Consider the following 24,388-nt stretch of genomic DNA (forward strand, 5'->3'; position numbering starts at 1 on the left):
CTTTTACTATTCCTGAAGACTACTTATAGAAATGACAAGAAAGCTTGACAAGAGTTTAGGCTGTGCTGAAGAAAGATGCGTTCAAGGTGATCATACCAAATATTGACTGTCAAGCTTCTTAAAATTATGTGAACTCTATTATTGCCTTGTACGTTTTGTATGTCAATGCCTGGTTGTACATTTGTTGTACCAATTTACTATTTTCCTAGAAAAATGAGGGTTAACTCAAGACTTTTAGCACAGCTCTGTATTTATGCTGCAGGAGGGAAGTCAGCCTGAGAAATCTTAGATTAAATCTTGTGCTTGTAACTTGTAGCGCCTACTAAATACTACGACACTCGTGTGATTTCTCTTTAATTCCAAGCAGGAATGTTCCTGGGACGTCTGACAGTAATGGTGTGGCAGCAGAGACAAACAATCATCCTAACTCTGTGGGGTTACTCCAGGTGTGCCAGTCATGGCTGTGTTTATGCAAGAACATTTCTTCCATATGTATGAAATGAACTGCGTTTCCCTCATGATCTTTTCTTATCTTTCACATTAGGAGTTAGCATTACAAAGAGGATGGCATCTTCCTGAATACACAGTTTTAACAGAGGCTGGTCCACCGCATAAGAGAGAGTTCACGGTTATTTGTCGATTGGAGTCCTTGTCAGAGAAGGGTGCGATTATCTTTCACGTGCAAAGAAAATTTTCTAAAATTTTGCTCATTTGTCCTAACTTTCTGTCTTGTTTTTGCGACAGGTGTAGGAAATTCAAAAAAAGCTGCAAAAAAAGTGGCTGCAGAGAAAATTGTGGCAAAGCTTCAGAGTCTATCAGGCCGTTCTGAAATCACATGGGTATGTCGGATCTTTCTTGGCTCATTTGTGTGACGTCTACAGGCAACTTCAACATTTCAGACAATTTCTTTTGTGTTGTGATGCTTTTACTTTTCAGGGTCCTAAACCAAGTGTGCGATTTGAAAACCTAAGGAACTCGATGGCAGAGAAGATATCTTTACTGAGGAGAAACCCGCTGAGCATTCCCAACACAGACTACATTCAGATGATGTTGGACCTTTCCAAAGAACAAGGCTTTGAGGTCACATACTTTGATATTGGTAAGAAAACAAACTGCATTTGTATTTTTCTGTTAGCAATACTGGTGCCTTCCATTCAGATTATGTGGTTCCCAGCTTCCCTTACTCACATCACATTCAAAGAAAAACTCCCGTCGCCCTAATCATAGACCGCATTTAACGTCTTGATTAAATCCTCAACTTTCACCCCTTTTTAAAATAATAAAACTGGGTCATCTATGCAGTTATGCTTTCCCAAATGAGGCCATGTACCACTCCAGTGGTTAATGCTGAGAAATCTTCATAGTAGTGGGGCATTTGTGAGGGTGTTAGAAAAAACAACAACAAAAAAACCCAGATGTGAGGTTGGCGAAAGACATTTTCCATACATTACGTTAATTCAATTCAATTCAATTCAATTTTATTTATATAGCGCCAAATCACAACAAATGTCGCCTCAAGGCGCGTTACACCTGGGATCGGATCGGATGCCTTTTGCCTTCACAATTGCCATAATTCTTCATGGCATACATCCAACAGGGTGCTTCAAACATTCATCTAAGATTTTGGTCAATGCTGGCGTGACAGGGTCACACAGTTGCTGCAGATTTGTTGGCTGCACACCCATGATGTGAATTTCCTGCTCCACCACAGTCAAAGACACTCTATTTAATTCAGATCTGGTGCCTGTGGAGTTCATCTGAGTACAGTGACCTTGTTGTCATGCTCAAGAAACCAGTTTGAGATGGTTGGAGCTTTGTCCTGCTTCATGTACTGCCCTATTATCTTTATGCAGTGGCAGATCACAACAATAGTCAACTCAAGGCAGTTTATATTGAAATGGAAAAAACAACAGTCCCTTTTAAGCAAACCTTTCTTATGCCAACTATTCACAGTTAGTGTGAGACAGAAGAAAAGAGTGAAACAGAAAGAGAATAGGTGACTGAACAGTGAGGCTGGTGTCAATAAGACTTGAATTATCTGCTCTTCCCAGAGTTCGTATGGGTGCTTGAAATCCGTGAAAGTTCTTGAATTTTAGTATTGTCTTTTCAAGGTTTGAAACATGCTTGAAGCCGTATTTCATTCACTGCAAATAACTATCTGCCCGAATAGTTTTCTTATCAGATAGAGAAATAAGTGTAAAAGCAAAATTTCTCCACCTGGGCTGCCATGCACCACTGTGTGACCCCGCCCCTCCCCCGAACAGTCGGGGATGAGTGCACTAACTTGCTGTTTTAACGAGTATTTGATAGAAAACGACACTGGCGGACTTTGGACTCTTGAGTCACATGACAGGTGAGTCCTCAGGGGCGTAATTTCCAGGGGGGTTATGACCCCCCCCCCCCTCCCCCAATAATCAGACATAACCGATAAAATTATGAATTATCTTGCATAAATAAGGCGGTTGATTTCTTTACTCACTTCAGTTATTACCAGAAAAATAGTTGCATGTTTAATCATCTGGAAATTTGCCCAGATTTATTTATTTATTTAGACAGAGATCTTGACCACACAAATGTTCAGCACAAAGTTACACCAATGTGAGTCCTAGTAAATAATTTTTGAGTATGTGTACATAACATGTGCTAATTTTTAAAACTATTATTATTATTTTGCTAGCTATCAAACGTACTGGAGAAATGATTGAAATGCACTGAGTGTGATGGAGTATGGCAGCGCTTGTATAGTAGTTAGTTATGGCGTGGTGATCTATGGAATATGCTGTAAACGTAGCTAACATTACTTAGCAGTAGCAGTAATGTGAGTTACTTCACTCAAGTAAAAGCTTTAAACGTTAGTCTGATACTTAACTAGACAACTTATGGCTTAAGGAAATAATGGTAATAAGAGGGACTGATCCATACGGGCACAAAGAATAGCCACTTTTTTGTGCTACCAAAGTTCCGAGGCTTTCATTCAAAATCTTGAGCACCTACACATTAAACAACTTAAAAAATATAAATGGCTTCAAGCTCACATTGAGGCCTGTGGAGCACTATCAGCCACTGAGACAACAGACAAATTTGACTGTTTTAATGAATTAATATTTCACACAAGGCTGCCTGTTTATTTAAGGGAGATGAACAATACATTATAATTTCACATAATCATATCACAGATGATAGACTAAAAAAATAGATTTTACTTAGATGCTTGTGCATTCTTAAAGTCTTATAGGTTGAATTGAACTGAGTATGTCATCTGTTCAAAGCCTCTCCCGGTCAGTGCTGTTCTCCATGCCTGTCTTACTGTACATGATGTTATTAGCACAAACACTTTAAAGGTGATCATTTATGACTTTAACAATAATACAGACAGCAATGTAGTCAAACATCTCACAGTTAGTTTTATTGGGAATTAACTTTAACCTGTTTGGCCTTCAGGGGTTTTCTGAGCTTTCTGCTCGAAAATGAAATGACCAAAATAAATGTATTTCTCTGCAATTACAAACTCTGTGTAAACAATCTTGGTATCAAAATAAAGCGAACGCTTGTGAGATGTCATTAGAGATGTGAATATTACTGCAGATGTTACTGTCAAAGTTACTGTGACTCAAACCTAAAAAAAAATGGATTTTTTATTTCTAACTGCTCTTTTAACTGTCTGGTGTCTTTGCTTTGTTTGGTGTTTGAAATGGTTAACATGAGCTTTTAGCTGAGATTCAGAGGTTTCTGTGGACACTACTCATGTCAGCACTTATATTTCTGACCTCGTGTTATAATCGATTAAACGCGATCTCCTCCCTTTTGCCCCCATTTTTGATGTTGTGGGTGCAAATGATCAGGCATGACATTCTCATAATAAATCAGATAAGATACTGCAAATAATTATTTCTGCATTTGTGTGATTGAAAATGTGTGCAATGACACCGTTTTAAAGATTTAGCCTAAATAATTTTGGCATGAATGAGCCTAAACATGATGACCGGACTAATGACACCGTGTCACCTGTGACACTCACTCACACACACACACACACACACACACACACACACACACACACACACACACGTATGACTTTGCCAGTTTCAACTGAAACAATTTCAGTGTTTCAAACCATGTTCCAGAGTTTTTAGTTCACCGTTCATGAGGTTTCAAGAAGAAAATGAAAGACAGATCTGAATGTTTGAAAGTGTTTTGGAGAAATTCTGTAAAGATTAGATGAACAAAACTCAAAGGATAAATTCAACTGTTTTATTTTGTTAGATAAGTTGAACAAAAAGTTAAACAAGCAAGTAAATAAAGAAACAAGGTTAAATGAAGTAAGAGCAAAAAGTTAAGTAAATAAGGAAACAAGGTAAATGAAGTAAGAGCAAAAAGTTAAGAAGTAAATAAGGAAACAAGGTCAAATGAAGTAAGAGCAAAAAGTTAAGAAGTAAATAAGGAAACAAGGTTAAATGAAGTAAGAGCAAAAAGTTAACAAGTAAATAAAGAAACGAGGTTAAATGAAGTAAGAGCAGAAAGTTAACAAGTAAATAAAGAAAGAAGGTAGAGGAGAGAAAACCCCAACAATCCCCTCTGAGCAAGCACTAGGCGACAGTGGGGAGGAAAAACTGCCTTTAAACGGGCAGAAACCTCCAGCAGAACCAGGCTCAGGAGGGGGCAGTCAACTGCCAGGACTGGTTGGGGGGTTGAACAGAGGTGGAGCAAAACGAGGCTACATCAGTTGAAGAAGCAGTATTGTCCCTCTTCCGGAACAAGCTGAAGAATCTTTTCTTCTTTTTCATGGACTTTTCCACGAGCGCCTTTTTCTCCAGGATGAGGGTTCTCAACTCATCGATGGTTTCTGTGTTTTGCTTCTCAAGTTTCTTGCATGTTTGTTCCACCTGTTCTAATGTTGCTTGTGTTTCTTCAAGCTTTTCTTTGAGGTCTTTGGATGTTGCCTCCTGTGTTAGCTTTGCCTTCTGCAGGTCTGCATTTCTCAGTTGATCTTCATGGTGCATGCCTTCTAGCTGCTCATTTCTTCTCTGGATTTTGCGGAGCGTACACTGCAGGTGTTCTTGCATTTTGTCTTGTTGTTGTTTTCGGGCCTGCATTTCTGTGTTTTCCCGCTTCAAGTTGTTGAATTCCAACAATATCCCCTTAATGAGCTTAATGAGTTGTTTTTCGCCATGTGATCGATCCTTTTCTGCATCTGTGAGCATCGTTTTTCCAATGTTTCCTTTTCTCCCTCCAGCTCACTTGTTTTGACCTTCAGTTCATTACAGAATTTTTGCATTTTTTGATTTTTACTCTCAAAGTCCTTGATAATGCACTTTTCTTCTGTCAATCTTTCTTGCTGTTGCTCTTTCTCTTGAAGGAGGTCTTTATTTTGGCGCAGTGTTTGATCCAACCTTACCTTCACCATTCTGTACTTTTCCTGCATGTCTTGGAGTTCGCGCTGCAGGTCTTTTTGCTTTGTGTCCTGTTCTTCCTTCTGTTGGAGGACTTCTTTATTTTTTTCTTCAGCTTCATCAAGCTTTCTTTGGAGCAGCTGATTCTTTTGGTCCATGCATTGGAGATCCCACTCTATCTTATCAATCGTCGCTTTCCTGCCTTGAAGCTGCTCGGACATTTCTTTAACTTCAGCGCTCTTTTTCTTGTTTTCTTTGATGAGGAATACAATCTGCTCTCTGGCTTGAGCAAACTTGATCCCCCAGCCCTCATTAATAATGTTGATGTCGGGCTGGCGCTGTAGTGTTTCTTCCAGCTGTTTGTTTTGTGCTTCCATTTGTAAGCACTTCTTCTCCAGGTGAAGTTTTTCTTTTTCAATTTGTTGAACTTTGTTCTGGAGACGGTTGTTTTCATTCCTACTCTCCTGTAATGCCCTTTGGATGGATAAGAGGCCATTTGGAGAAATTGGCCGGCCACGGGTGGAAGGAGAGGCGGCGTAATCTTTGTGTCTTGGTTGCCGTAATCTTGGATACATGTTGGCGTTTGTATCCGATGACTCTGAGAGGTTTCCAAATTTTTCTGTAGTGAACGTTTGAAGGCTGCAAACAAACGAACTAAAAATTGCTGCTTCTCAACCCTACTTAAGGAAAAACTTCAAAGGATCAAAGATCCTTGTGACATCATCACTCCTAAGCCAATCAGATTGTCACATGACATTTTGGAATGGGGATATTTTTTTTTAAACCGTTTTCAAATTTAACTTAATATTTCTTAAGTGACCTGTTTAGTCGATTAAGAAATTTATTGCCACAAACGTCCCTAATGTTAAATAAGAGACAACAGAAAAAAAGACAGTTTTTTCCTATGTAATAGAGCTATAATAAGTTTTTTTAAATAATTATCCTACTTTTTATAAAAGGGAACATTATTTAAAGAATATGTAGTTAATTAAAAAAAAAACTCTGTATTCATCTAAAGGGTATAACAAGACGGGTGAGCTTTCTGCTCGAAAATGAAATGATCAAAATAAATGTATTTCTCTGCAATTACAAACTGTGTAAACAGTCTTTGTATCAAAAAGTGAACACTTGTTAGATGTCATTAGAGATGTGAATATTACTGCAGATGTTACTGTCAAAGTTACTGTGATTCAAACATAGAAACATTTGATTTTTTATTTGGGTGCTTAATTAGTTAAAAAAAAACATCTGTCTCCTATTTTTGCGTCACATAGGAAAGAAGCATCAATATCTGATGAGAAGACTTATTAATTTGGACATGCTGTTTATTATTGTGGTGTTTGGTGCAGTTTTCTTGTTTTGTGGGGTTGTTTTTTTCAAGTGGAGATGAATATCTCTAACAAGTTGATTTGTTCACATTTGCAAATCTAAATTTTTAAGAGAAATTTGGTTTTTGAATTTGTACACTATATAAATATAAGGCAACCATTTCCTTTTTCAGTATTTGTCTGTCGTGCATTTTTCTCTGTTTTAACAAAAGGGGAACAAAGGACATTTAAGTCCACGTAAGATGATTTGTTTTAATTTTTAATTTTTGCTAAAACACATTTACCTGTTCACAATTGCAATTAAATAACTGTAATTTGGCATCTTATTTTTTTTTAAAGTGCTTTACTGTGTTTTTTGTTTTGTTTTGTTTTTTAGTAAAACAATGAATTTTAAAATAATAACAACAATAATCATGATTAATATTATCATTAATTATTATTATCATCATATAATTTAATATATGAACAACAGAAAGCAGCTGTAATAAAGGGCTGAAACATATACAAGTAAAATAAACCACTGTTTCCAGATATCAAGCAGCACTCTTTTCTTGATCTTATTTCTATTCCTAACAAAGTGCTAAAAATAACCATTTTGTGTTTGATTATGTCAACTTGTTCAATTATATTTCGGAAGCTGAAAGCAGGGGACTGTGTAGAAAAGCAGCATCTCTATGGTTATCGTCACGATTTGGTGAAGACCCTCAAATAAAAGCTGAAAGTCTGTGCTGTGTAAGCAAAAGGCAAAGCTATAAAACAAGTGGTCCAGAAATACTGTATTGTGACACAATGTATGATGATTATTTTACTTTTGTCACAACAAAGAGAAGATATAAATGTGGTAACATAGTTAACAACAACCACTGCAGTGGACACATTTTATTACAATGAGACTATGAAAACAAAAACAACAACATCCACACTCACTAAATATCTGTGCGTTAATCTGTTTCCTCTAAATATTCATTTTCCCCCAGTCATCAGTGGGAGCATATGCATTAAAAAAAAAAACACTACACTAATGTTTCTGTACAGAAAGTCTTGGTGTGCTGTCACATGTACACAGACTCTTATGTACAACTTCCAGAGTTACTTTCTGTTTCCACGATGCACAATATTCCTCTGTAGAGGTTGTATGAAATCTAAATTCATCCACAGGACAGTTTGTGTCCTGCCGTCTGTCCATAACCTCAGATTTATTGAACATTATTAAGCAGTGAGACTGTCACAATTGGGGCTACTGAAGGAAGCAGGTGAAGGTTAACTTAGGCTTTACTGAAAAGACAAATCCTATTTTTTTTCTGGCAGCAGAAAAGGTAGACTCTTTCCCAGTCAGGAAAATTTAAAAGCAACTTGTCAGAGTAAGTGATGGCTAACAGTTTTGATAACAGGATTCTGCAGAAGAAGTGCAAATAGTTTCAAAAAGAGTCGCGTTTCAGTGAGTTGGTGCCTCGAGTTTTTAATTACCTGTGGCAGCCCAATGGCACAGCAGAGTCCAACGGTTTTTCCAATGTTGTCACTCATCCAGAGGTTGACTGCGTGGATGCAGCCTCGCACATGGATCAGCTCATGCAGGGTTTCACGCTGATACACAGACCAGACGAAGACAACAACAAGACAGTTTCATTTTCAAAGTCAAACTGAGCTGCCACTAAAAATAAACAGAAGTAGAGAATTTCGACAGAAAGTACAAAACTGTAACACTAATTAGCCGCAACATTAAAACCACAGACAGGTTAAGAGTTTGACATTGATCTCTTTACAATGCAGTGACCAGCTGGGGTCACTTGTGTGAATGTAAGTTTTACATGAACACCAACAAAAACACTGGTACAAGCCAAACACACTCCATACAAACGGTGCTCCCTGATAGCAGTGGCTTGTGGAAGGAAGGGTTCAAGGAACCCAACAGAGAGTTCAAGGCATTGACCCGACCAATAGAAATCATCAGATCCCCCTCTGTCCCCTTCTGGTTGCCTGTGCCTCAATTTTATTCTGCAACCTAGACATCCACATTACTCACACTCTCACATAACACATACATATAGGGCCTTGGGGGGTGGGCACGTTTTACAGCATCCAGAGGATGGTCGGTGTATTCCAACCCACCTCTGGCGCTGGTGTCCTACCCTGAATTTTAAATGCATAAAGACATTAAGGGTTTTCGGGAGGAGCCGTGCTGCTCTCTGAGAGGAAGCAGGAACCATGCTCTCCTGTGTTTTAAATGCACTTTAGAACAGCACACAGCAACACTACATATGAGCGGGCGTAGGGAGGTTTGGGGTCTTCACTCACCCCGGTTCTGTTAGCTGTCAGGGCTGGGGGGCTGGGAGGAGGTGCTGGCCGTCAGATTGGGGTCTGGGATGCGGGGCCTCCCTGCTACTGCAGATAAGGAGGTGGTCCGCTTGCCTCCACCCCAGAGAGAAGGGTTACATCTCCTGGGCTTAGTTGCGGCTTGCCACTCTGGGGGCGGGGGTACCTGGACCTGGGATATAGAGCATGTTTGGGGAGTGCGACTGTCTGTGCAGTGTCTATTTGTGTCTGTCTACACGTCGGGGGAGTGCCGAGTATTTGGTTTGTATATATGGGGGTGGGAATGCACGTTTGTGTCCGCGTGCGCCTGTTCGTCTGTGTCTATATGTCAGGTTGGGTCTTAGACTCAACCTCTCTGGGAACATCTCAGGCCCTCCAAAGTACGGAGGCCTATCTCCCCTCATCACACTCCCTGCCGGTGGCTGATGCCCTCAGACGTTGGTGTGTTGGTGGTCGACTTGTCGACTGGGGCTGGGCGCTCATGTATGTACCGGCTCACTCCTGGTGGCCGATTGGCGGGGCCTGGCGCCTGTGGCCTGGCTGGGCCCTTTCCGGGGGATGGGATGCCCTTAGGCCTCTGGGCCTGAAGCTCGGTCCTCTCTGGCACAGCTGGCTGCCAGCAGAGCCCGCGGGCACGCCACTGCAACCCCCTCTGACCTCTGCTCCGTAGCTGCTGGGTGACCTCTCGTTTGGGGCTCTACTCAGCTCTTCCCAGGAGGGTGGCATGGTTCCCCCCCTTTTGGTGGTCCTCCTCGGGTCCTCATACTCTGGGGCCTCTGGATATCTGGGGCCTGGATCTCCTCCATACCTGCTTCATACCCTGGGGGACGGGGCTATGGCTCCCCACACTCCCTAGCAGATCGTTACATGAAGAAATCTTTGGAATACAAGCATGCTGATCCACACAGGTGTGCACACAGGTGTCCACAGACACGGACTGCCTCAAAGCACATTGTGCGCTGTCTATCTTGTGTGCTGCACAATATCATTTAATATTTAGTATCTACTGTTATCTACTGCTAGCTAGTTTATTGTGATGGTGCTGTTTTTATTATGTTGCTCTTTTTTTGTTTGCTTTCTCTTCTGTTTTTTTTTTCTCCATACAGGTGATCCAGGTGTTTTGTTTTTCTTTATTTCTTCCCCCCTTTCTCACCGTCTCTTCTCCCCTCTGGTTTTCTTTCTCTCCCTCTCTTTCTTTCATTCTTTCTCCCTGTCCTATCCCCCAGTCATGTCTGTCCCGTTTGTAGCAACCGAAAATAAAATAAATACATAATTATAATAAAGATCAATCAAATGGACCAATATGGCAAGGCCATGATGATCCACTTGGTAAAATAAATCCGCTTGGCATCTTTCTTGGCCTTAAGACAACAATTCTGATGGCTAAAGATCCAAACGGGACATAAAAAAACCCCAAAAAACCAAAAAACCATCAGATCCTGATCTAGTCGAGCCTCCGTGGAATGTGCTGGAACAAGCCTGATGCCCCACCCTAAAACCCACAAGAATTCTGTTGCCAATGCTCCAGTGCCAAACACAACAGACAGTCAGAGGATCATTGGCAGAGGTGTTGCCCATGCAGGTGGTTTTAATGCTGTGGCTGACTGGTGTGAGGTAGAAGTCACTTTCTGCAGTCACAATTACAAAGTAGATATTATAAAAGTAGATATAAAGTAATACAAATGAAAAGCCAACTGAATACAAGATGGGTGACAGCCATTAAAATAAATGCATTCTTACAGTATTAACATTTCCACAATACTACATCATACTAATGTCAGGTAAAGAAAAAAAAGGGGGTCACTCAAGTAATATATGAGGAACACATTAAAGTTGTATTCCTCATGTATCTTTCAGTGTGTGTGTGTGTGTGTGTGTTCAGACATTTGTTTGTATGTAGATCTCCACATTAAAGGAAAGACAGATTTGGACAGCGGTGTTGAGAAGAGATCAAATTACATTTAGTCACCTACAGAATTGACAGGATTGGACAGAGTAAGGCTGTCAAAAAAAGCAGCTGCAGGACTGCAAGATTCACTGTAGATGTCATATTACTTGACAGAAGATCAAGATGTCGGTATTACGAAACAACGTTTGAACAGAAAAACAACAACATCTACTTCAATATACTTTTGTGCATCAGGAGGTGAGGCTTGCCCTCAGTTACATTGTGGTTGTGTTGCCCCGTGTATATGAGATCTCCAAAAATGTCGATGTTATGATCCACAGATAGAAAAACCATGTGATAAAAGTTATTATGTTGTTCCTACCTGTTTATCCAGAGTCTGGTAACCACACAGGGTGTTGATGACGTCTTCCGTCTGTGCAAAGAGCAAAGATGTCCAGAGTCAGAAACAAGATTTAAGCTGAGCCACGGTGACCAGAGACACCACCATGGGAACATGTAGACTGAAGCTCCTCACAGGGGGGTTGCTCCTGTCCCCTGCCAACTAGAGCGTAAACTCAGGCCTTGGCAAAATTGCTGCAGCCATGACAGATAGGAACTGATAATGCCACAAACATAGCCAACGTTCAGCCTTCATAAGCAACTGTTCTATCTCTGCTCTGTGTGTGTGTGTGTGTGTGTGTGTGAGAGAGAGAGAGAGAGAGAGCTGGATAACTGTCATTAATTTCTTCAGCACACTCCACTGCTTCCAGAGACGCTATCAGTGCTTTGAGCACAAGAGCAAGAATGATACTCGGCATATGGGAGATGGAAGGTGGCCGCAAGTGACCAACATTTCCCTTAGAGAAAGAAATCATCCAAAGGCTCATAGCTTTGATTCACACCCTATTTCCTGTTAGCTGGATGATGTTTTTCTCTCACAAAATCAATTACGAATGGGTTGTGGAGATAAAATCCCCCCTTCTTTCTTTGATAAAGCACAGGCCATCGCTACCCCGATGAGAATTTGTGGACATGTATGAGCAGGACAGAGATAATCAGACAGAGCAGCAGGTCAAGGTAATATCACTGATGACATCACTCTTTCCTGGCCACAAGATATCAGTATTTGCCAATTAGAGGGCTGAAGTGGCTCTAAAATGTGTTCCCACCATAGAGAGAATGTCCGCGAGGCTGGTTTAAAGAGCCGTTTGAGGCCTTTGAAATAACCAAACATACACAAACTTTGTGTTGTTCATATGCCCATATAGCCATACACCTGTCTGAAAAACAAGTAGTTCAAACCTAAGTTTCTGCTTTAGCTGCGAGCTAAGCTCTCTAACTTCCAGAGGACTTCAAATGCCTGTAGCTGCAAGCAAAGGAGTAAGCAGCAAATCACTTTTCACTGACGGTGAGTTAGCATCAAAAGTCATAACCTCACACATACAATTATCTGGTAAGCACGGGAACATAAATGTACAGCATTAAAGCATTAAACTATTTCCATATCTCCAGTAAAGAGGGCAGATGTTCAATCAAACGCCGATTATTCTAACTTGGTTAGTCTCGGTGTAAAGAAAGAGTCATCTGATCGTCATCCATAATTAACATCAACAGCAGCTGAAGTAAACATTTAGATATTTAAGTACAAATTTGCCTGTGTCTTCTTTCCTCTTTCATGGTGTCTGGGAACTGTAAACTCACTAACAGCAGAGGAAAACTAATAACATATGTCTGCTAATGTAATCCCGATGTCCCCGGTTATATTTTATACAGTGTCTAGCTACAGTGTTAAGCTATAAATTAGACTCTTTGATTTAAAAAAAACAAACAAAAACTTAAAGACATTTCTAAATTTGACTGCCTTACATGGGCTCATGTCGAGCTAATGGTTCAGATGTTCAAATGATTGAGTTTTCTGTGAGCTGATTTATCTTACCTGCTCTTCTTCCTTTTTAAAAAAATTGTTTTGTTTGACCAGCATTGAAACTGAAAGGTAACAACTGATTTTGCTCTCAATTATCAGAACTACAATGGACTGGACTCTAGGTGTAAATAAATCCCTAACCAGCACCAGAAACAGCATGGTTTTAATAACAGCTTCCATACCATGTTTGTATTGTCTGTGTATGTGTGCTGTTTGAACTCACCTTGTGGCGAATACAACATGTGTATGGAACCCCACATGCTAGTGGACCAGTACCATTGCAGAAATGGTACTGGTTGACTTCCCAGTCCTTATACTCATCTCCTCCACAACATGAAAACTGGGAAATAAATGAGGGTAATGGAAAAAGGCTGTTAGGAGCCAAGCATGAAGCAATAACAAAACAAAAGAGTGCCCAATTCAAAGCGGTGCCTGTATAACCACCTCCTACAGAAATGTCACTGTGGCAATGCTGTAGAAATGAAGTAGTCATGTAAAGACAGGAGAGTTTCTGGCAATCAGTTAAAGGCTATCATTTTAAAGCACTTCAAGGAGAAAATTCTCCCCTTGACAAAGGACATCTCCATCTCTGCAATCACCTGGGCACAGCTGCATGCTGTTACACAAGACAGCACACAGATAAGACAGGAGGACAGGCAAGCGGGAGCAGGATTTACTGCGCTCTCCACTGATGAAAAAGTCCTCGATAGAAAGCCTTTGAAAATGCTGTGATAGTTAAGAGGCAACATATCATTTCTGAGTAGACACTGAAAGCTTAAATGTCCTTTTCAGCCGATCTTTAAAGTTCAATAAATAAATATCCTGTATCTGAAGAGTGTTAGGTCAGCAGAGCTGACACTAGGTGCAATCTAAGTGCAGTGCCTATAAAAGGCAAACAACTGAACTCGTTTAAATTTGGCTGTCATTCCCTATGAAGCAGTCATGCTGTGCAGCAGTACACAGGCCATGATGTTTACTGTGCCACACCACACAGATTCCTAATTCTGCACAGTTATTGTCTGCGCTTGGTTCCTGCCCACAGCCGCACCATACTACATTTGTATGCAGCAGAAACAGTCTCCTAACATTTTGATCACATCTTGTACTAATATCAGAGCTCACTCCCTGGATATCCCACTTGCACTTGGGAGCACTCAATCTCACTCTGTGTGTCAAATTAAGGACTTTCTTTTTCCGAAAGTGTAATGTGGTGAGCAGGACGGGTGGTACATCTCAGCCCTGCTGAAAAAGAATAGTTCATAACCCCTAAAACCTCTAAAAATTCCTGTGAGTGGGAACTACTTCATGTACAAACTGTGTTTGAGCATGCACTTCTGAAGGGTGAACTAGCACGAGACTGTCTCCTATTAAGGTGGATCTTAATATACTATAATAATGAGACAATTACTCTGGTTATCCACTGGCAGATCACCGAGTGAGACTTTAGACACAGTCTGCAAACACACTCAAGCAAATGAAATACTTAAAAAGTTGTCTAGATAACCTCTAGATGGCACGGCCCACATCCTATTATTCCATTGGCTCATCAGTCAGCTACGGCACCTGTATAGAAAAGTATTTCACAAAAAGACGTTGACTGTCAAGATTTTCTAATGCATCACTACCTTTTGCTGCACGTAGTCCAAGATGTTTTTGAAGTCGAGATCGTCGTAGTAGTGTTTAATTCCTTCTCGTATAGTGCTCTGAAACAAGGCAGACGTCTAGATGACACAGAGGGAGAAACGCAGAGGAGAAGGGGTCATGGTTATAAATAATGGCAATCATAAAGTACAGCGAAGAAATAATGGGCTGACCAGAGCTGATTATAGTTCTGACTGGGAGTAATGTTCAGTACACTCAGGTTTTCTGATCCTTCAACGTTTTCTATATTTTGTTATATTTTAGGCTAATTTTAAAATGGATTCAGTTCAATTTCACACTTGTTCTTCTTCAGAAAAACAGGCTTTACTTACTAAGTACTAAGTGAAGAGTCTGAATACTTGTAAAAAATAAAAGCACCTTATGAAAGCACCTGCAGCTGCATGATATCTACAGGTCTTTTGGGGATTGATTGTATCAGCTGACACACCTGTATTGACACACCTGTCCTCCTCCTCCTTCTTTTTTTAAAAAATATATATTTTTGGCCTTTTTCAGCTTTATTTGATAGACACAGTGAAGAGAGGACAGGAAAGCAGGGGCAGAGAGAGAACTCTAACCCGGGCCAGCCGCTATCAGCTGTATGGCACGTGGTTGCCCGCTCCAGGCACTGAACTAAACCCGCGCCCTCAGGCATCTTTCTTCTTAAAGGTCGTCTTGTTGGCAGAATTGTTCACACTTACCCAGCTTGGTAGGGGAGTGTCAGTGTACAGCAATTTTCAGGCTTGTCCAGTGATATTCTACTAGGTTCATATCAGGACTGTGCTACTCGAGAGCATTAAACCATTGTTAACATGGAGACCGTTTCCCCTCAGAAGAACAAGAACACTGGAAAACACTTTCCTTCAGGATTGCACCATCTGGGCAGGGCTAGCATAGTAGGTAGAGTGATCGAAAGGTTGGGGGGTTTGAGTACCCCTGAGCAAGGTACCATCCTTACATACTGCTCCCCGGGCGCTGGATTGGTGGCTGCCCACTGCTTCACTGAGTGAATGGGTTAAATGCAGAGGAGTAATTTCCTATGGGGATTGTTAAATATCAACAAAATCCCAACAGGATTAACAAAGTATACATTATTTATTTTATTTAATTTTATTATTATCTCTTCCTGCCTTCATCCTTTACTTTATTCTGACAATTTTGAACCTGTTGCAGAAGAATATGGCCAGAGCATGATGCTGCCACCGCCATGTAGTGCTTGTGGTTTCAGGCACTATGTACCGAAACACTTCAAATCACTGTATTTTACAACTTGCAATGCCCCAGAAACCTTCATGCATCCTTTCCCAGATCTGTGGATTGCAGGAGATTCATCAACTAGGTCAACAGACAGTTCTCTCAACTTCGTGATTTGGTTTTCCATCTGAAATTCCATCAACTGTCTGACCATCTGTAGGCAGGAGTGTGCTTCTGGCAATCACGTCCAGTGAATTCAATTAGGCATATTGCTTTGAGCTTTAGCATCTTAGGGACCTTCACCAAAAGCAGGATGCAGTACAGCATGCACAACCGTGAGTATTATAACAAAGGGCCTGAATACAAATATAAATGAGGTAATTCCAGCCTTCCATTTCTAAGAAATAAGCAATTCCAAACTCTCCATTTTGACTCATCATTATAGAGTTTTGTATTCAGTCTGATGAGGAAACAAAATATTGAAGGGACTGAAAACCATGCAAAATACACTGAACCGTGGACTGAGTAGACTGCAATAGATGCACAGAGGACATGAGATGTTTACCTTTTTTTCAAAGATCAGAGCTGTGGCGAGAGCAATTGCCTGGAGAAGCAGCAAGACACAGAGAACACAAAGGAACTGTGGAAGAAGAAAAAAAAAAAAAGAGTTACACAGCATAAAAGTATAATGGGTAATGGTGTGCTGACAAACTAAGAAAAACAACTAGATCTATTTTTTTTTTAACCAAAAATAAATTTAATTCTGTAATCGAGCAAAATGTGCTCAGTTCAGTTTCTCAACACAAAGACGCACAGCATAATGGACCCGTTTCAGATTAAACTTAAAAGATAAATGGATCAGTAAGGCTAAAAACCCACCAACACTGAACAGCCAAGACCTGCTGTCATACAGAAACTGTTCAAAGCTAATTGGATTTATTTGTTATAAGTATATAACAAATAAAGTATAAGTATATACACCCCCGGCTTTTCCGTCTCTGTCTCGTCACAACTGAATCCAAACAGGGCAAGCTAACTCATTTTACTTCTTTAACTTGATGATTGACAAAAATGAACTGGGCTGTTGAGTTGTTTGTGCATTATCTGAAAGCTGTGATAAACACTTGTTCAAAGATCATTTATAAGTGAGGAATGGCCTCTCTGTAATTCTGTTGTAAATTATTAATAGATTGTAAGAGTTCAGACTTTCAGTTTATTAGGTCACTGACATTATTACTATTAAGCTTATTGATATTGTTGATTTGAACCCGGTCCTCCAGTATTTAAAGTATTTTTGGTTATTTATTTGAACAATACACAAATCTGCAGATGTTCTGCTACTATACAATTTGGCTTAAGCATGTACTGATTGGCTCAAATGTAAGCTTTAGATTAGTGTCTGTTTTAACAGAAAACACTTAAGAACAGGCACACTGCTTTAGTAAAACTGTCATTAAACCTTAAATTAATTCTTCAGTTTTTTGGAAACAGAGTTAAACGAAAAACAAAAGAACTTGGTAAAATTGGGTTGCTATAAAGAGAAGCAAATACCAGTCGAGGGGAACATAATTTATATTTCCCCATTAACTTCATGTCTTTCATGATATAAAATTAGTTCTTTTCATCACAGTATAAACAGAGGCATTACATTTTTTTATTGACAACTTTTAATCCCCCTTTTAATTTAAGTTATTTAGCTATAGCTAATTAAATTGTTACACAGCAAACACAAAAAACATTTCCCTGCTCCCTTTGAGTTTTTTTCCTCCTACTACTGTCAAACCACGAGCTGTGCTGAATTTAAGGAGTAAAGAGTGATCAGTGGTTTAAATGGCTGTGAACTCATTTTTATGCGGTTTGATGAATGTGGCAATTTGTGCATGGATATGTCCAGAAACATGTTTAAATAAATGTTTTAATTTTCATTACCCGTTTCATTCTGAAACCAAATGTCAAGTTTACGAAATTATCAACACAAACATAAACATAAATACATTATTCTGTATCAAAAAGAATAGCATCAACACAGATATGGTAAATATAAAATACAGTCATGGTCAGATGTTTGTATACACTCATCACAGTCATGAACGTCTGAGTTTTTAATGAATTCTTTGAACTGTTCTTTTTCCAGGGTGGAATGATTGTACAGCATACATTTTTTCTGGCTTTGAAAAACAAGAAGTGTGTGCACACATTTAAATTTGTTTTACATTTCCACACAAAGCTCAAATATATACACACTCACTAATATTTTTAGTGAAATGTCCATTAGCAAGTTGCACCTTGACCAGATGCTTTTACATCAACAAGCTTCTGGCATAATTCTGACTGTATATTTGACCATTCTTCTTGGTAGAGTTCATTCAAACTGGCTGGTTTCCTGATAAGGAGCTGGCTTAGTCCACAAACTGTCGATATGGTTTGTCATTTCTCAAAAAGAACAGTTAAAAAAAACAAAATTAAAAACCATAAATTACCATGACATTCATGCCCATGATGAGTGTATATAAACTTCTGACAACAACTGTTTATCATTACAATTAACCTCATCCATTCATGCTTCTTATTTTCTGTCATATACAAGATGGTAGGCGCTCATATTAAACATGTCCAAATATGAGAATGAATGGATGCAGAGCACCAAGGCCCAGTATAAGATAAACCAGGATTATTTTGAACTGGGAGCCCCCAAAGTGAAACTTTATTAGATTCCAGGAAATATGAAGCAAGGAAATGAGCAGTACCTGCAAGACACATCCCCCACCTGTCCGCCTCCATCTGCCTTACCATGTGTAGCAGGGTCTTATTGTCCCGGAGGGATCCAACCATGCCCACCACTGACACAGTGAACATGACCAAGCCCAGCAGGATGAGCACCACGGCAGGAGCCAGGAAAAGACCCTCCAGGGTTCGATTCTTCTGCCTTTCTACTTCAGCATACACTCCCACGCACAGTACACAAAGACCCATCAGCTGGAGACAGACAGAGAAACAGAATCGGAGGGAGGTCATGCGATGAATACGTCAGAAAATCTTATACAAAAAACTTTATATTTACCTGTGTATTTACTGTGATACTGCTTGGTGAGTAGTACTAACTGAAAACTTTAAAGGACTTAAAAGTCTAAATTTCCTGCTTCAACACTTGCTTTAATATTTTTCAGAATTAAGATGCCCTTTTAGTCAAAACTGTCTGAAAAGAAATGCCAACAGACAAGGCTGAGCTACTAAATGGAAACTAAAAGCAGTTTGTTGAAAATAAAAAGGAACAAAAAAAACTTGATATGAATTTGACTGGTATGCTTCTCTTACGTGGGTAAAAAAGCTTTAGCACGCAAACAATTTACCCTGCCTGCTTAAAGGCTGACTCAGATATTTAATTGAGAAGTGACAAAAATCCCTCTCTAAAAAAGTATCTTTAATAGTTCATCAAAGGTCACTTCCACATAATTTCTACAGTCACAGTTTACTTGAGGCCAGACTAACAAATTATTGTTAGGTGAATGTGTTACTTCTCAGGCAGGATGAGGCTCCAGACCACTCAAAATTCAACTATATCTGTCCATCCAACTTAGGTCATGGTGGGGTCTGGAGCCTGTCCCAGCTGTCATTGGGCGAGCAGCTGGGTACACTCTGGACAGGCCGCCAGACCATGACAGTGTTAACACAGAGGACACACAACCGTACACTATCAGCCCATGCCTCCTTCTGTGGGAGGAAGCTGGAGAACCTGGAGAGAACCCATACAGGCACAGAAAGAACATGCAGCATGCAAGGCCACAGCCAGCACCACTATGTCAACTGCAATATACCCACTCACTGACGTTACACAGAGAATGAAAGAAAGTGAAGTCACAACTGGCAATTTATAAGCCCAAACCATTTTACACTTAAAAGGAGGAAGCAGCGCAATAGCTCAAATTTTAAGTTGTGATCGGAAGCGAGAGGTTTCAGGCTTCACACAGCTGAGCACCGTGCATGTACAAGATTGCATTGGTTTAATCAAGATCACACAAAGAAACTTTGAGTTATGAGTAATGACCTGCTGAACCTCAATCTATGCTAGGTTTCTTGCCAGTCTTTATCACTTAGAGCAAAGTTGTATCACTCAGTCGGACAATGCTGTATGCCTAATATGGTGCTGACGCAGTCAAAATCAAAGAAGTTACTGCAATACATACATAATTAATGTTAATTAATTATGTAATTACATGATTAATGTTATGAAAAATTGATTCATAAACTGATCCACAAGGCCAGTAATGTTGTGTCTGGTGTTTGAGAGGCGGATGCCCACAATAAGGACAATGCTGGACAATACTTCCCACCCACTCCATGACGTGCTGGCTGGTCACTGGAGCACATTCAGTGAGAGGCTGAGATGCACCACTGAACTACACAGGAAATCATTCCTGCCTGTGGCTCCCTGCACAACTCCTCCATCTAATGTACAGTACACAGTGCAACAGTTAAATTTAAATTTAAATTTAGATTTACTTAAATCCTTTCTGAACATGCTCTACAGTAAAATAACAAAGTTTCACAGGTAGAGTAAAATGTCAGTCTGTATATTTCACCTCTGCAATATTATGGATATTTGTAATTGAGCTTTTTGAAAATATTAGAGCTATTTCTTATATTTTGTAAACTTTGTAATATATTATATTATTTAATTTAGTTCAGTTTGTTACTGTTATTGTCTTGGAGCAACTGTAACCAAACAATTTCCTTAGGGATTAATAAAGTATTCTAATTAAAACCCAGAAAGAGTGCAAGAGAGAGTTTTGGGTTTTTTTGTCAAGCATGCTGAATTAAACTTCTGGGTGAAATTTTAAGATAATTTAAAATGTCCTTTGCATTACTTTTGATTGTTGAATTTTTAGGCCTCAATTACACCACCGTGTGCCTATATAGGCTCGTTTTTCATCAATTCATCCATCCATTCTCTTCTGCTTATCCTTAACAGGGGGGCTGGAGCCTATCCCAGCTATCATAGGGTGAAAAGCTTCATAGATCTTGCTATTCTGTCACAGGGCTAACACAGAAAGACAGACAACCGTTCACATTTAAGCAGGATTTACAGTCTCGTAAATGTGTCCGTCTGCATACGGACAAAGAGGGGGGGGGGGGGGGGGGGGGTGGGGATGCATGGGGAGATCCGAGATGTGCTCCTGTGCAGTCCTCCAAGATCCTGAGTGTGGGTTGCTGAAGTAGATGACGTAAGTGAATGCTAAATGTTGAGTGGCTGACAAGTGGGCCAAAACAGAGAAGGTAGCTATAGCAGAGTTCACTGGGAAAAGGCATGAAAGGTTCACATAGTGGCTACAGTGACACTTTTTACTGTTTCTAAACTCTTGGTTTCACTTCAGCTCTTTGTATGATACAACTTCACTCTTCTCTCCACCTAGCTGACCAACAACTGCGGCCCACAGACCGATTGGTCAGCAGATGGAGTCGACCTGGTCGACGATCTTACTGTGAAGTAACAGTTCTAACCCACCGTGCCATCGTGTTTCATTTCTTCTATACCATCCCAGCTCACAGCAAATACTAACAAATACCAGCCCTTCAGACTTCGAACCCTAATTAAAAGCAGAGATTAGCCAGTGTATTTTAAGTTTGGATAAACAACACCACCAATCCTACAGGGACAGCAAAAACACTGGAGCATCTTTTAGCCTGCGTTCAGTTTGTTTTGTCACTCTGTGCAATCAAATCAAATGAGAGCAGAATTACATTGTTGCTGCAGTAACACAAAGCAGGAAATGCTCCCTTCAGACATTTCTAATCGGCATTACGCAATATCAGTGATGATGGCCTCATTTTACTGCTTAAATTCTCTTGTATGGCTGATTTAGGAATCGTTCCTAAGAGACATGACCGTTATAGATAAAATCTAAAGTAAATAATCTCCCAGTTTATTAAATGTACAGATTCAGAAGCTTTGGTTTCTTGTAAACAAACCCCTAAATGGGCTGGAGCTACCCTCGTGGCTCACATAATGTTGGATAAAGGCAAGAAAATGCGAAAGGATTGTAAGGGGCAAAGAAAAAGGGGCAAAATTGTATGCTGGTGAAACATAATGATCACCATTACATAATAACAAACAACCCCAGGTCCATAGTCACGCCCTTGCTTTACACTTTGGTGTCCAGACAGTTTCATTAGTTACTTGTTACTTTCTGCTGACATATGAGAAAAATAGAGGGTTGTTTAACTAATGGAAGTGGTACAAAAGGAAGGACCAACCCGTAGTTGCTTCCCTGTTATTGATTTTCATTTGGAAACAGAGGCAATCTGGTTTAAGAGTAGGGTCCATCTACTTCAGCTCCAATTACAATTCACAACCATCTATAAAGCACTGGCAGATCCTGTACATCTGGCTTATTTCCAATATCAGCGCTAACCTTTCTCACAGAAGTAAAGAAGATAAGAGAGTTAACACAAATGGATCACAAACCCCCGAAACCACATTGGGTTGTGAGGGGGCCAAAAACAGTGACACATTCACACAATTCTGTGCGTGTTTGACTGTAATAATTAATAATTAAGCATTAAGAGAGAGACATAGGTGAAGGCTGACTAGATGAACGGCAGTTTGCAGTGCTAATGGAAACAAGTTAAGCTTATAGCTTATATATAGCTGGCTGTGGTGCAAACTGAACATTACTCTAACATTCTTTCTGCAATTCAAAGTGATATTGAGGTGGGGTTATGGATGCCGGGAAGCAGGGAAAAAAAAAACACATGCTAAGAATGACTCATCTTTACTTCTTAATGCCCTTGCAAGACATTCATGGACTCTTCCAGCATTTTAAGTGGTTGCCAGATCCTTAATTACCACCAGCCACTTTATGAAGGAATAACACGAGAAAATTCAAGCAGATAGTTCATTAAGCTTCCAAAATTCCTGCAGGGATAGAGAACTTCTGCAGCTAAAACTAAAGTTAAAAGGTTAAGTGCAACTTACTAAAACAGAGCTGGACATGCAATAATGAAATGTCAGATTTTGATGTCACCTTTGCATAAGTGTGACCATCCTAATGAAACTTTATGTCAGTGTTTACATTGATAAAATTTAAATTAGTCAATTTATCTGCTGGGCTAGTTAGGAGTCAAAGAAATCCGTTTCTGTTTGCTCACCTTCCTTCACCTTAAAGTAATAAACTGAATAATCTGTGTGTAATAATGTTATTTGTGTACATTAAACTATTTGTACAACCGCGATGATTAAATAAAGATAATCGAATGAACATGAATAAAACACAATTTCTGGATTTAACCTGCATTACACAAATGATACGATGTATTATTAGGAATTATAATAAGGAAAAGAATTAGCATTTATCAGCGGCGCCGGATTTTCTGTCGGCGTATTATTTACTCACGTCATCGTACCTTTAACTGGATCCAACGCCCTGCACCACGATGCTGTTTGTTAGTCCGAACCCCCGGTGTATTGTTTTAATGCCAAATTGAGGAATGAATGTCTCGGCATTGTCTTATTTAAAAGGTTTATAACAGGTTATGCTTTGGGGCGATACATGGGGCCTTACGGGAAAATGTCTTTCCGCAGACGTAACCAGCTAGCTAGTATCCAGACAATTCCAAACCGAAAGCCATTGGAAAAACACACCCAATTTAATTCTACATTTCCCAACACAAAGTAGTGATTAGAAACTCTTAAATTCCTAATAATTATAATATTTTAGTAAATGTGGAAAGTGTGCTATCGAACTCAATACGGTTTCTTTCAGTTTGATCACACATATATCCAATCTGAAGCTGTGCCCCATATGTATGTGGAATTTAGCTAGTGTACAAGGAAAATCAGTTATTTCCATTCAAATTACAGTTCAAAGACCATTTATCTTTGTTCAGTGATATATGCCGAATTCCGTAGTAGATTATGTATTTTTGCAATATGGCTTAGGTTATATGCTACAAAATACACATGACTCTACAGCAGGTGGTATATATTGAAACACCAGTGTTTTCAATGATCTTTGGAATGATGTCTTGGCGATGATACTGGATGCTTAGGGTCTTGAGTTAGCAGACACTGTTGCAGCGCAAATGAACTTACTACCAAGGCTGACATTAATTTTTGGACCAGAAACTTACCGAGAAGAGCATTGAGTAGACATTTAAGGTAAATTTGATGAAGTAGTAGAAGTAGTTGGTTTTCCTTAGTTCATTGTAGGAAGGCATGGTTGCTTTCGATAATAAAGCTAGCTTAAAAAAAAAAAGCTAACTAGCTATCTCTCGTTTAGTTCGAGCGATATAAAAAAATAATGAAAAATAAAATATTCTTGAAGAAATACAAAACAAAAACTTTTAGGAGACCTAGTTGTGTTTTAATAACGTAGCACCTCTCATTTCTCATATATTATTGTGGCTCACCACCGAAACAAAACCACTTCCGTGCGGCCGGCCAGTCCACGCTTTGTTTTGACTACATTCTTAAAGGGGCAGTGCACACAACCTCATTTACTTCAACTCAGCAGACAGATACTGTACACCTGTAACAGCATTTGTTGCTTAGTTCAAGTTCTTGCACTTATTTATAGATATGTATTTTTGTAGCGTTTATGGGAAAAACATAGCAATGTAAAGCAAGACAGTCTGTATTTTAATTTAAAGGTGCTCATGGCTCCCTGAGGTAGCATAATGCCCTCAAAATGGTGACAAAAGTCTGTTTTTGAAA

At 39.7% G+C, this 24,388-nt stretch overlaps 2 protein-coding genes and 1 pseudogene across 2 annotated transcripts in view; 1 reads left to right on the forward strand and 2 right to left on the reverse strand.

Annotated features, from left to right (window-relative positions):
• Positions 1-24,139, reverse strand: part of LOC146507249 (tetraspanin-15) — a 32,828-nt gene extending 8,689 nt beyond the window's left edge. Inside the window, exons 1-7 of the mRNA XM_085180533.1 lie at positions 23,806-24,139; positions 18,469-18,654; positions 16,244-16,318; positions 14,469-14,564; positions 13,067-13,183; positions 11,302-11,352; positions 8,186-8,302 (exon numbers count right to left, since the gene is read on the reverse strand). Of these exons, the coding sequence (XP_085036659.1) occupies positions 8,186-8,302; positions 11,302-11,352; positions 13,067-13,183; positions 14,469-14,564; positions 16,244-16,318; positions 18,469-18,654; positions 23,806-23,892 (729 nt within the window). The 5' untranslated portion in view covers positions 23,893-24,139. The remainder of the gene's footprint in view (positions 1-8,185; positions 8,303-11,301; positions 11,353-13,066; positions 13,184-14,468; positions 14,565-16,243; positions 16,319-18,468; positions 18,655-23,805) is intronic.
• On the forward strand, positions 327-6,483 carry LOC146507251 (interferon-inducible double-stranded RNA-dependent protein kinase activator A homolog; the record flags this gene model as incomplete). Its single annotated transcript, XM_085180824.1, has 4 exons — positions 327-446; positions 545-662; positions 745-839; positions 937-6,483. Coding segments are annotated over 4 exons (618 nt in total), but the record flags the coding sequence as incomplete, so codon positions are not given.
• LOC146507252 (uncharacterized) lies at positions 4,720-5,965 on the reverse strand (annotated as a pseudogene).
• Positions 24,140-24,388: the final 249 nt, after the last annotated feature.

This window comes from Neolamprologus multifasciatus, chromosome 12 (genome assembly GCF_963576455.1).
Source record: "Neolamprologus multifasciatus chromosome 12, fNeoMul1.2, whole genome shotgun sequence".
Classification (NCBI taxonomy): domain Eukaryota; kingdom Metazoa; phylum Chordata; class Actinopteri; order Cichliformes; family Cichlidae; genus Neolamprologus; species Neolamprologus multifasciatus.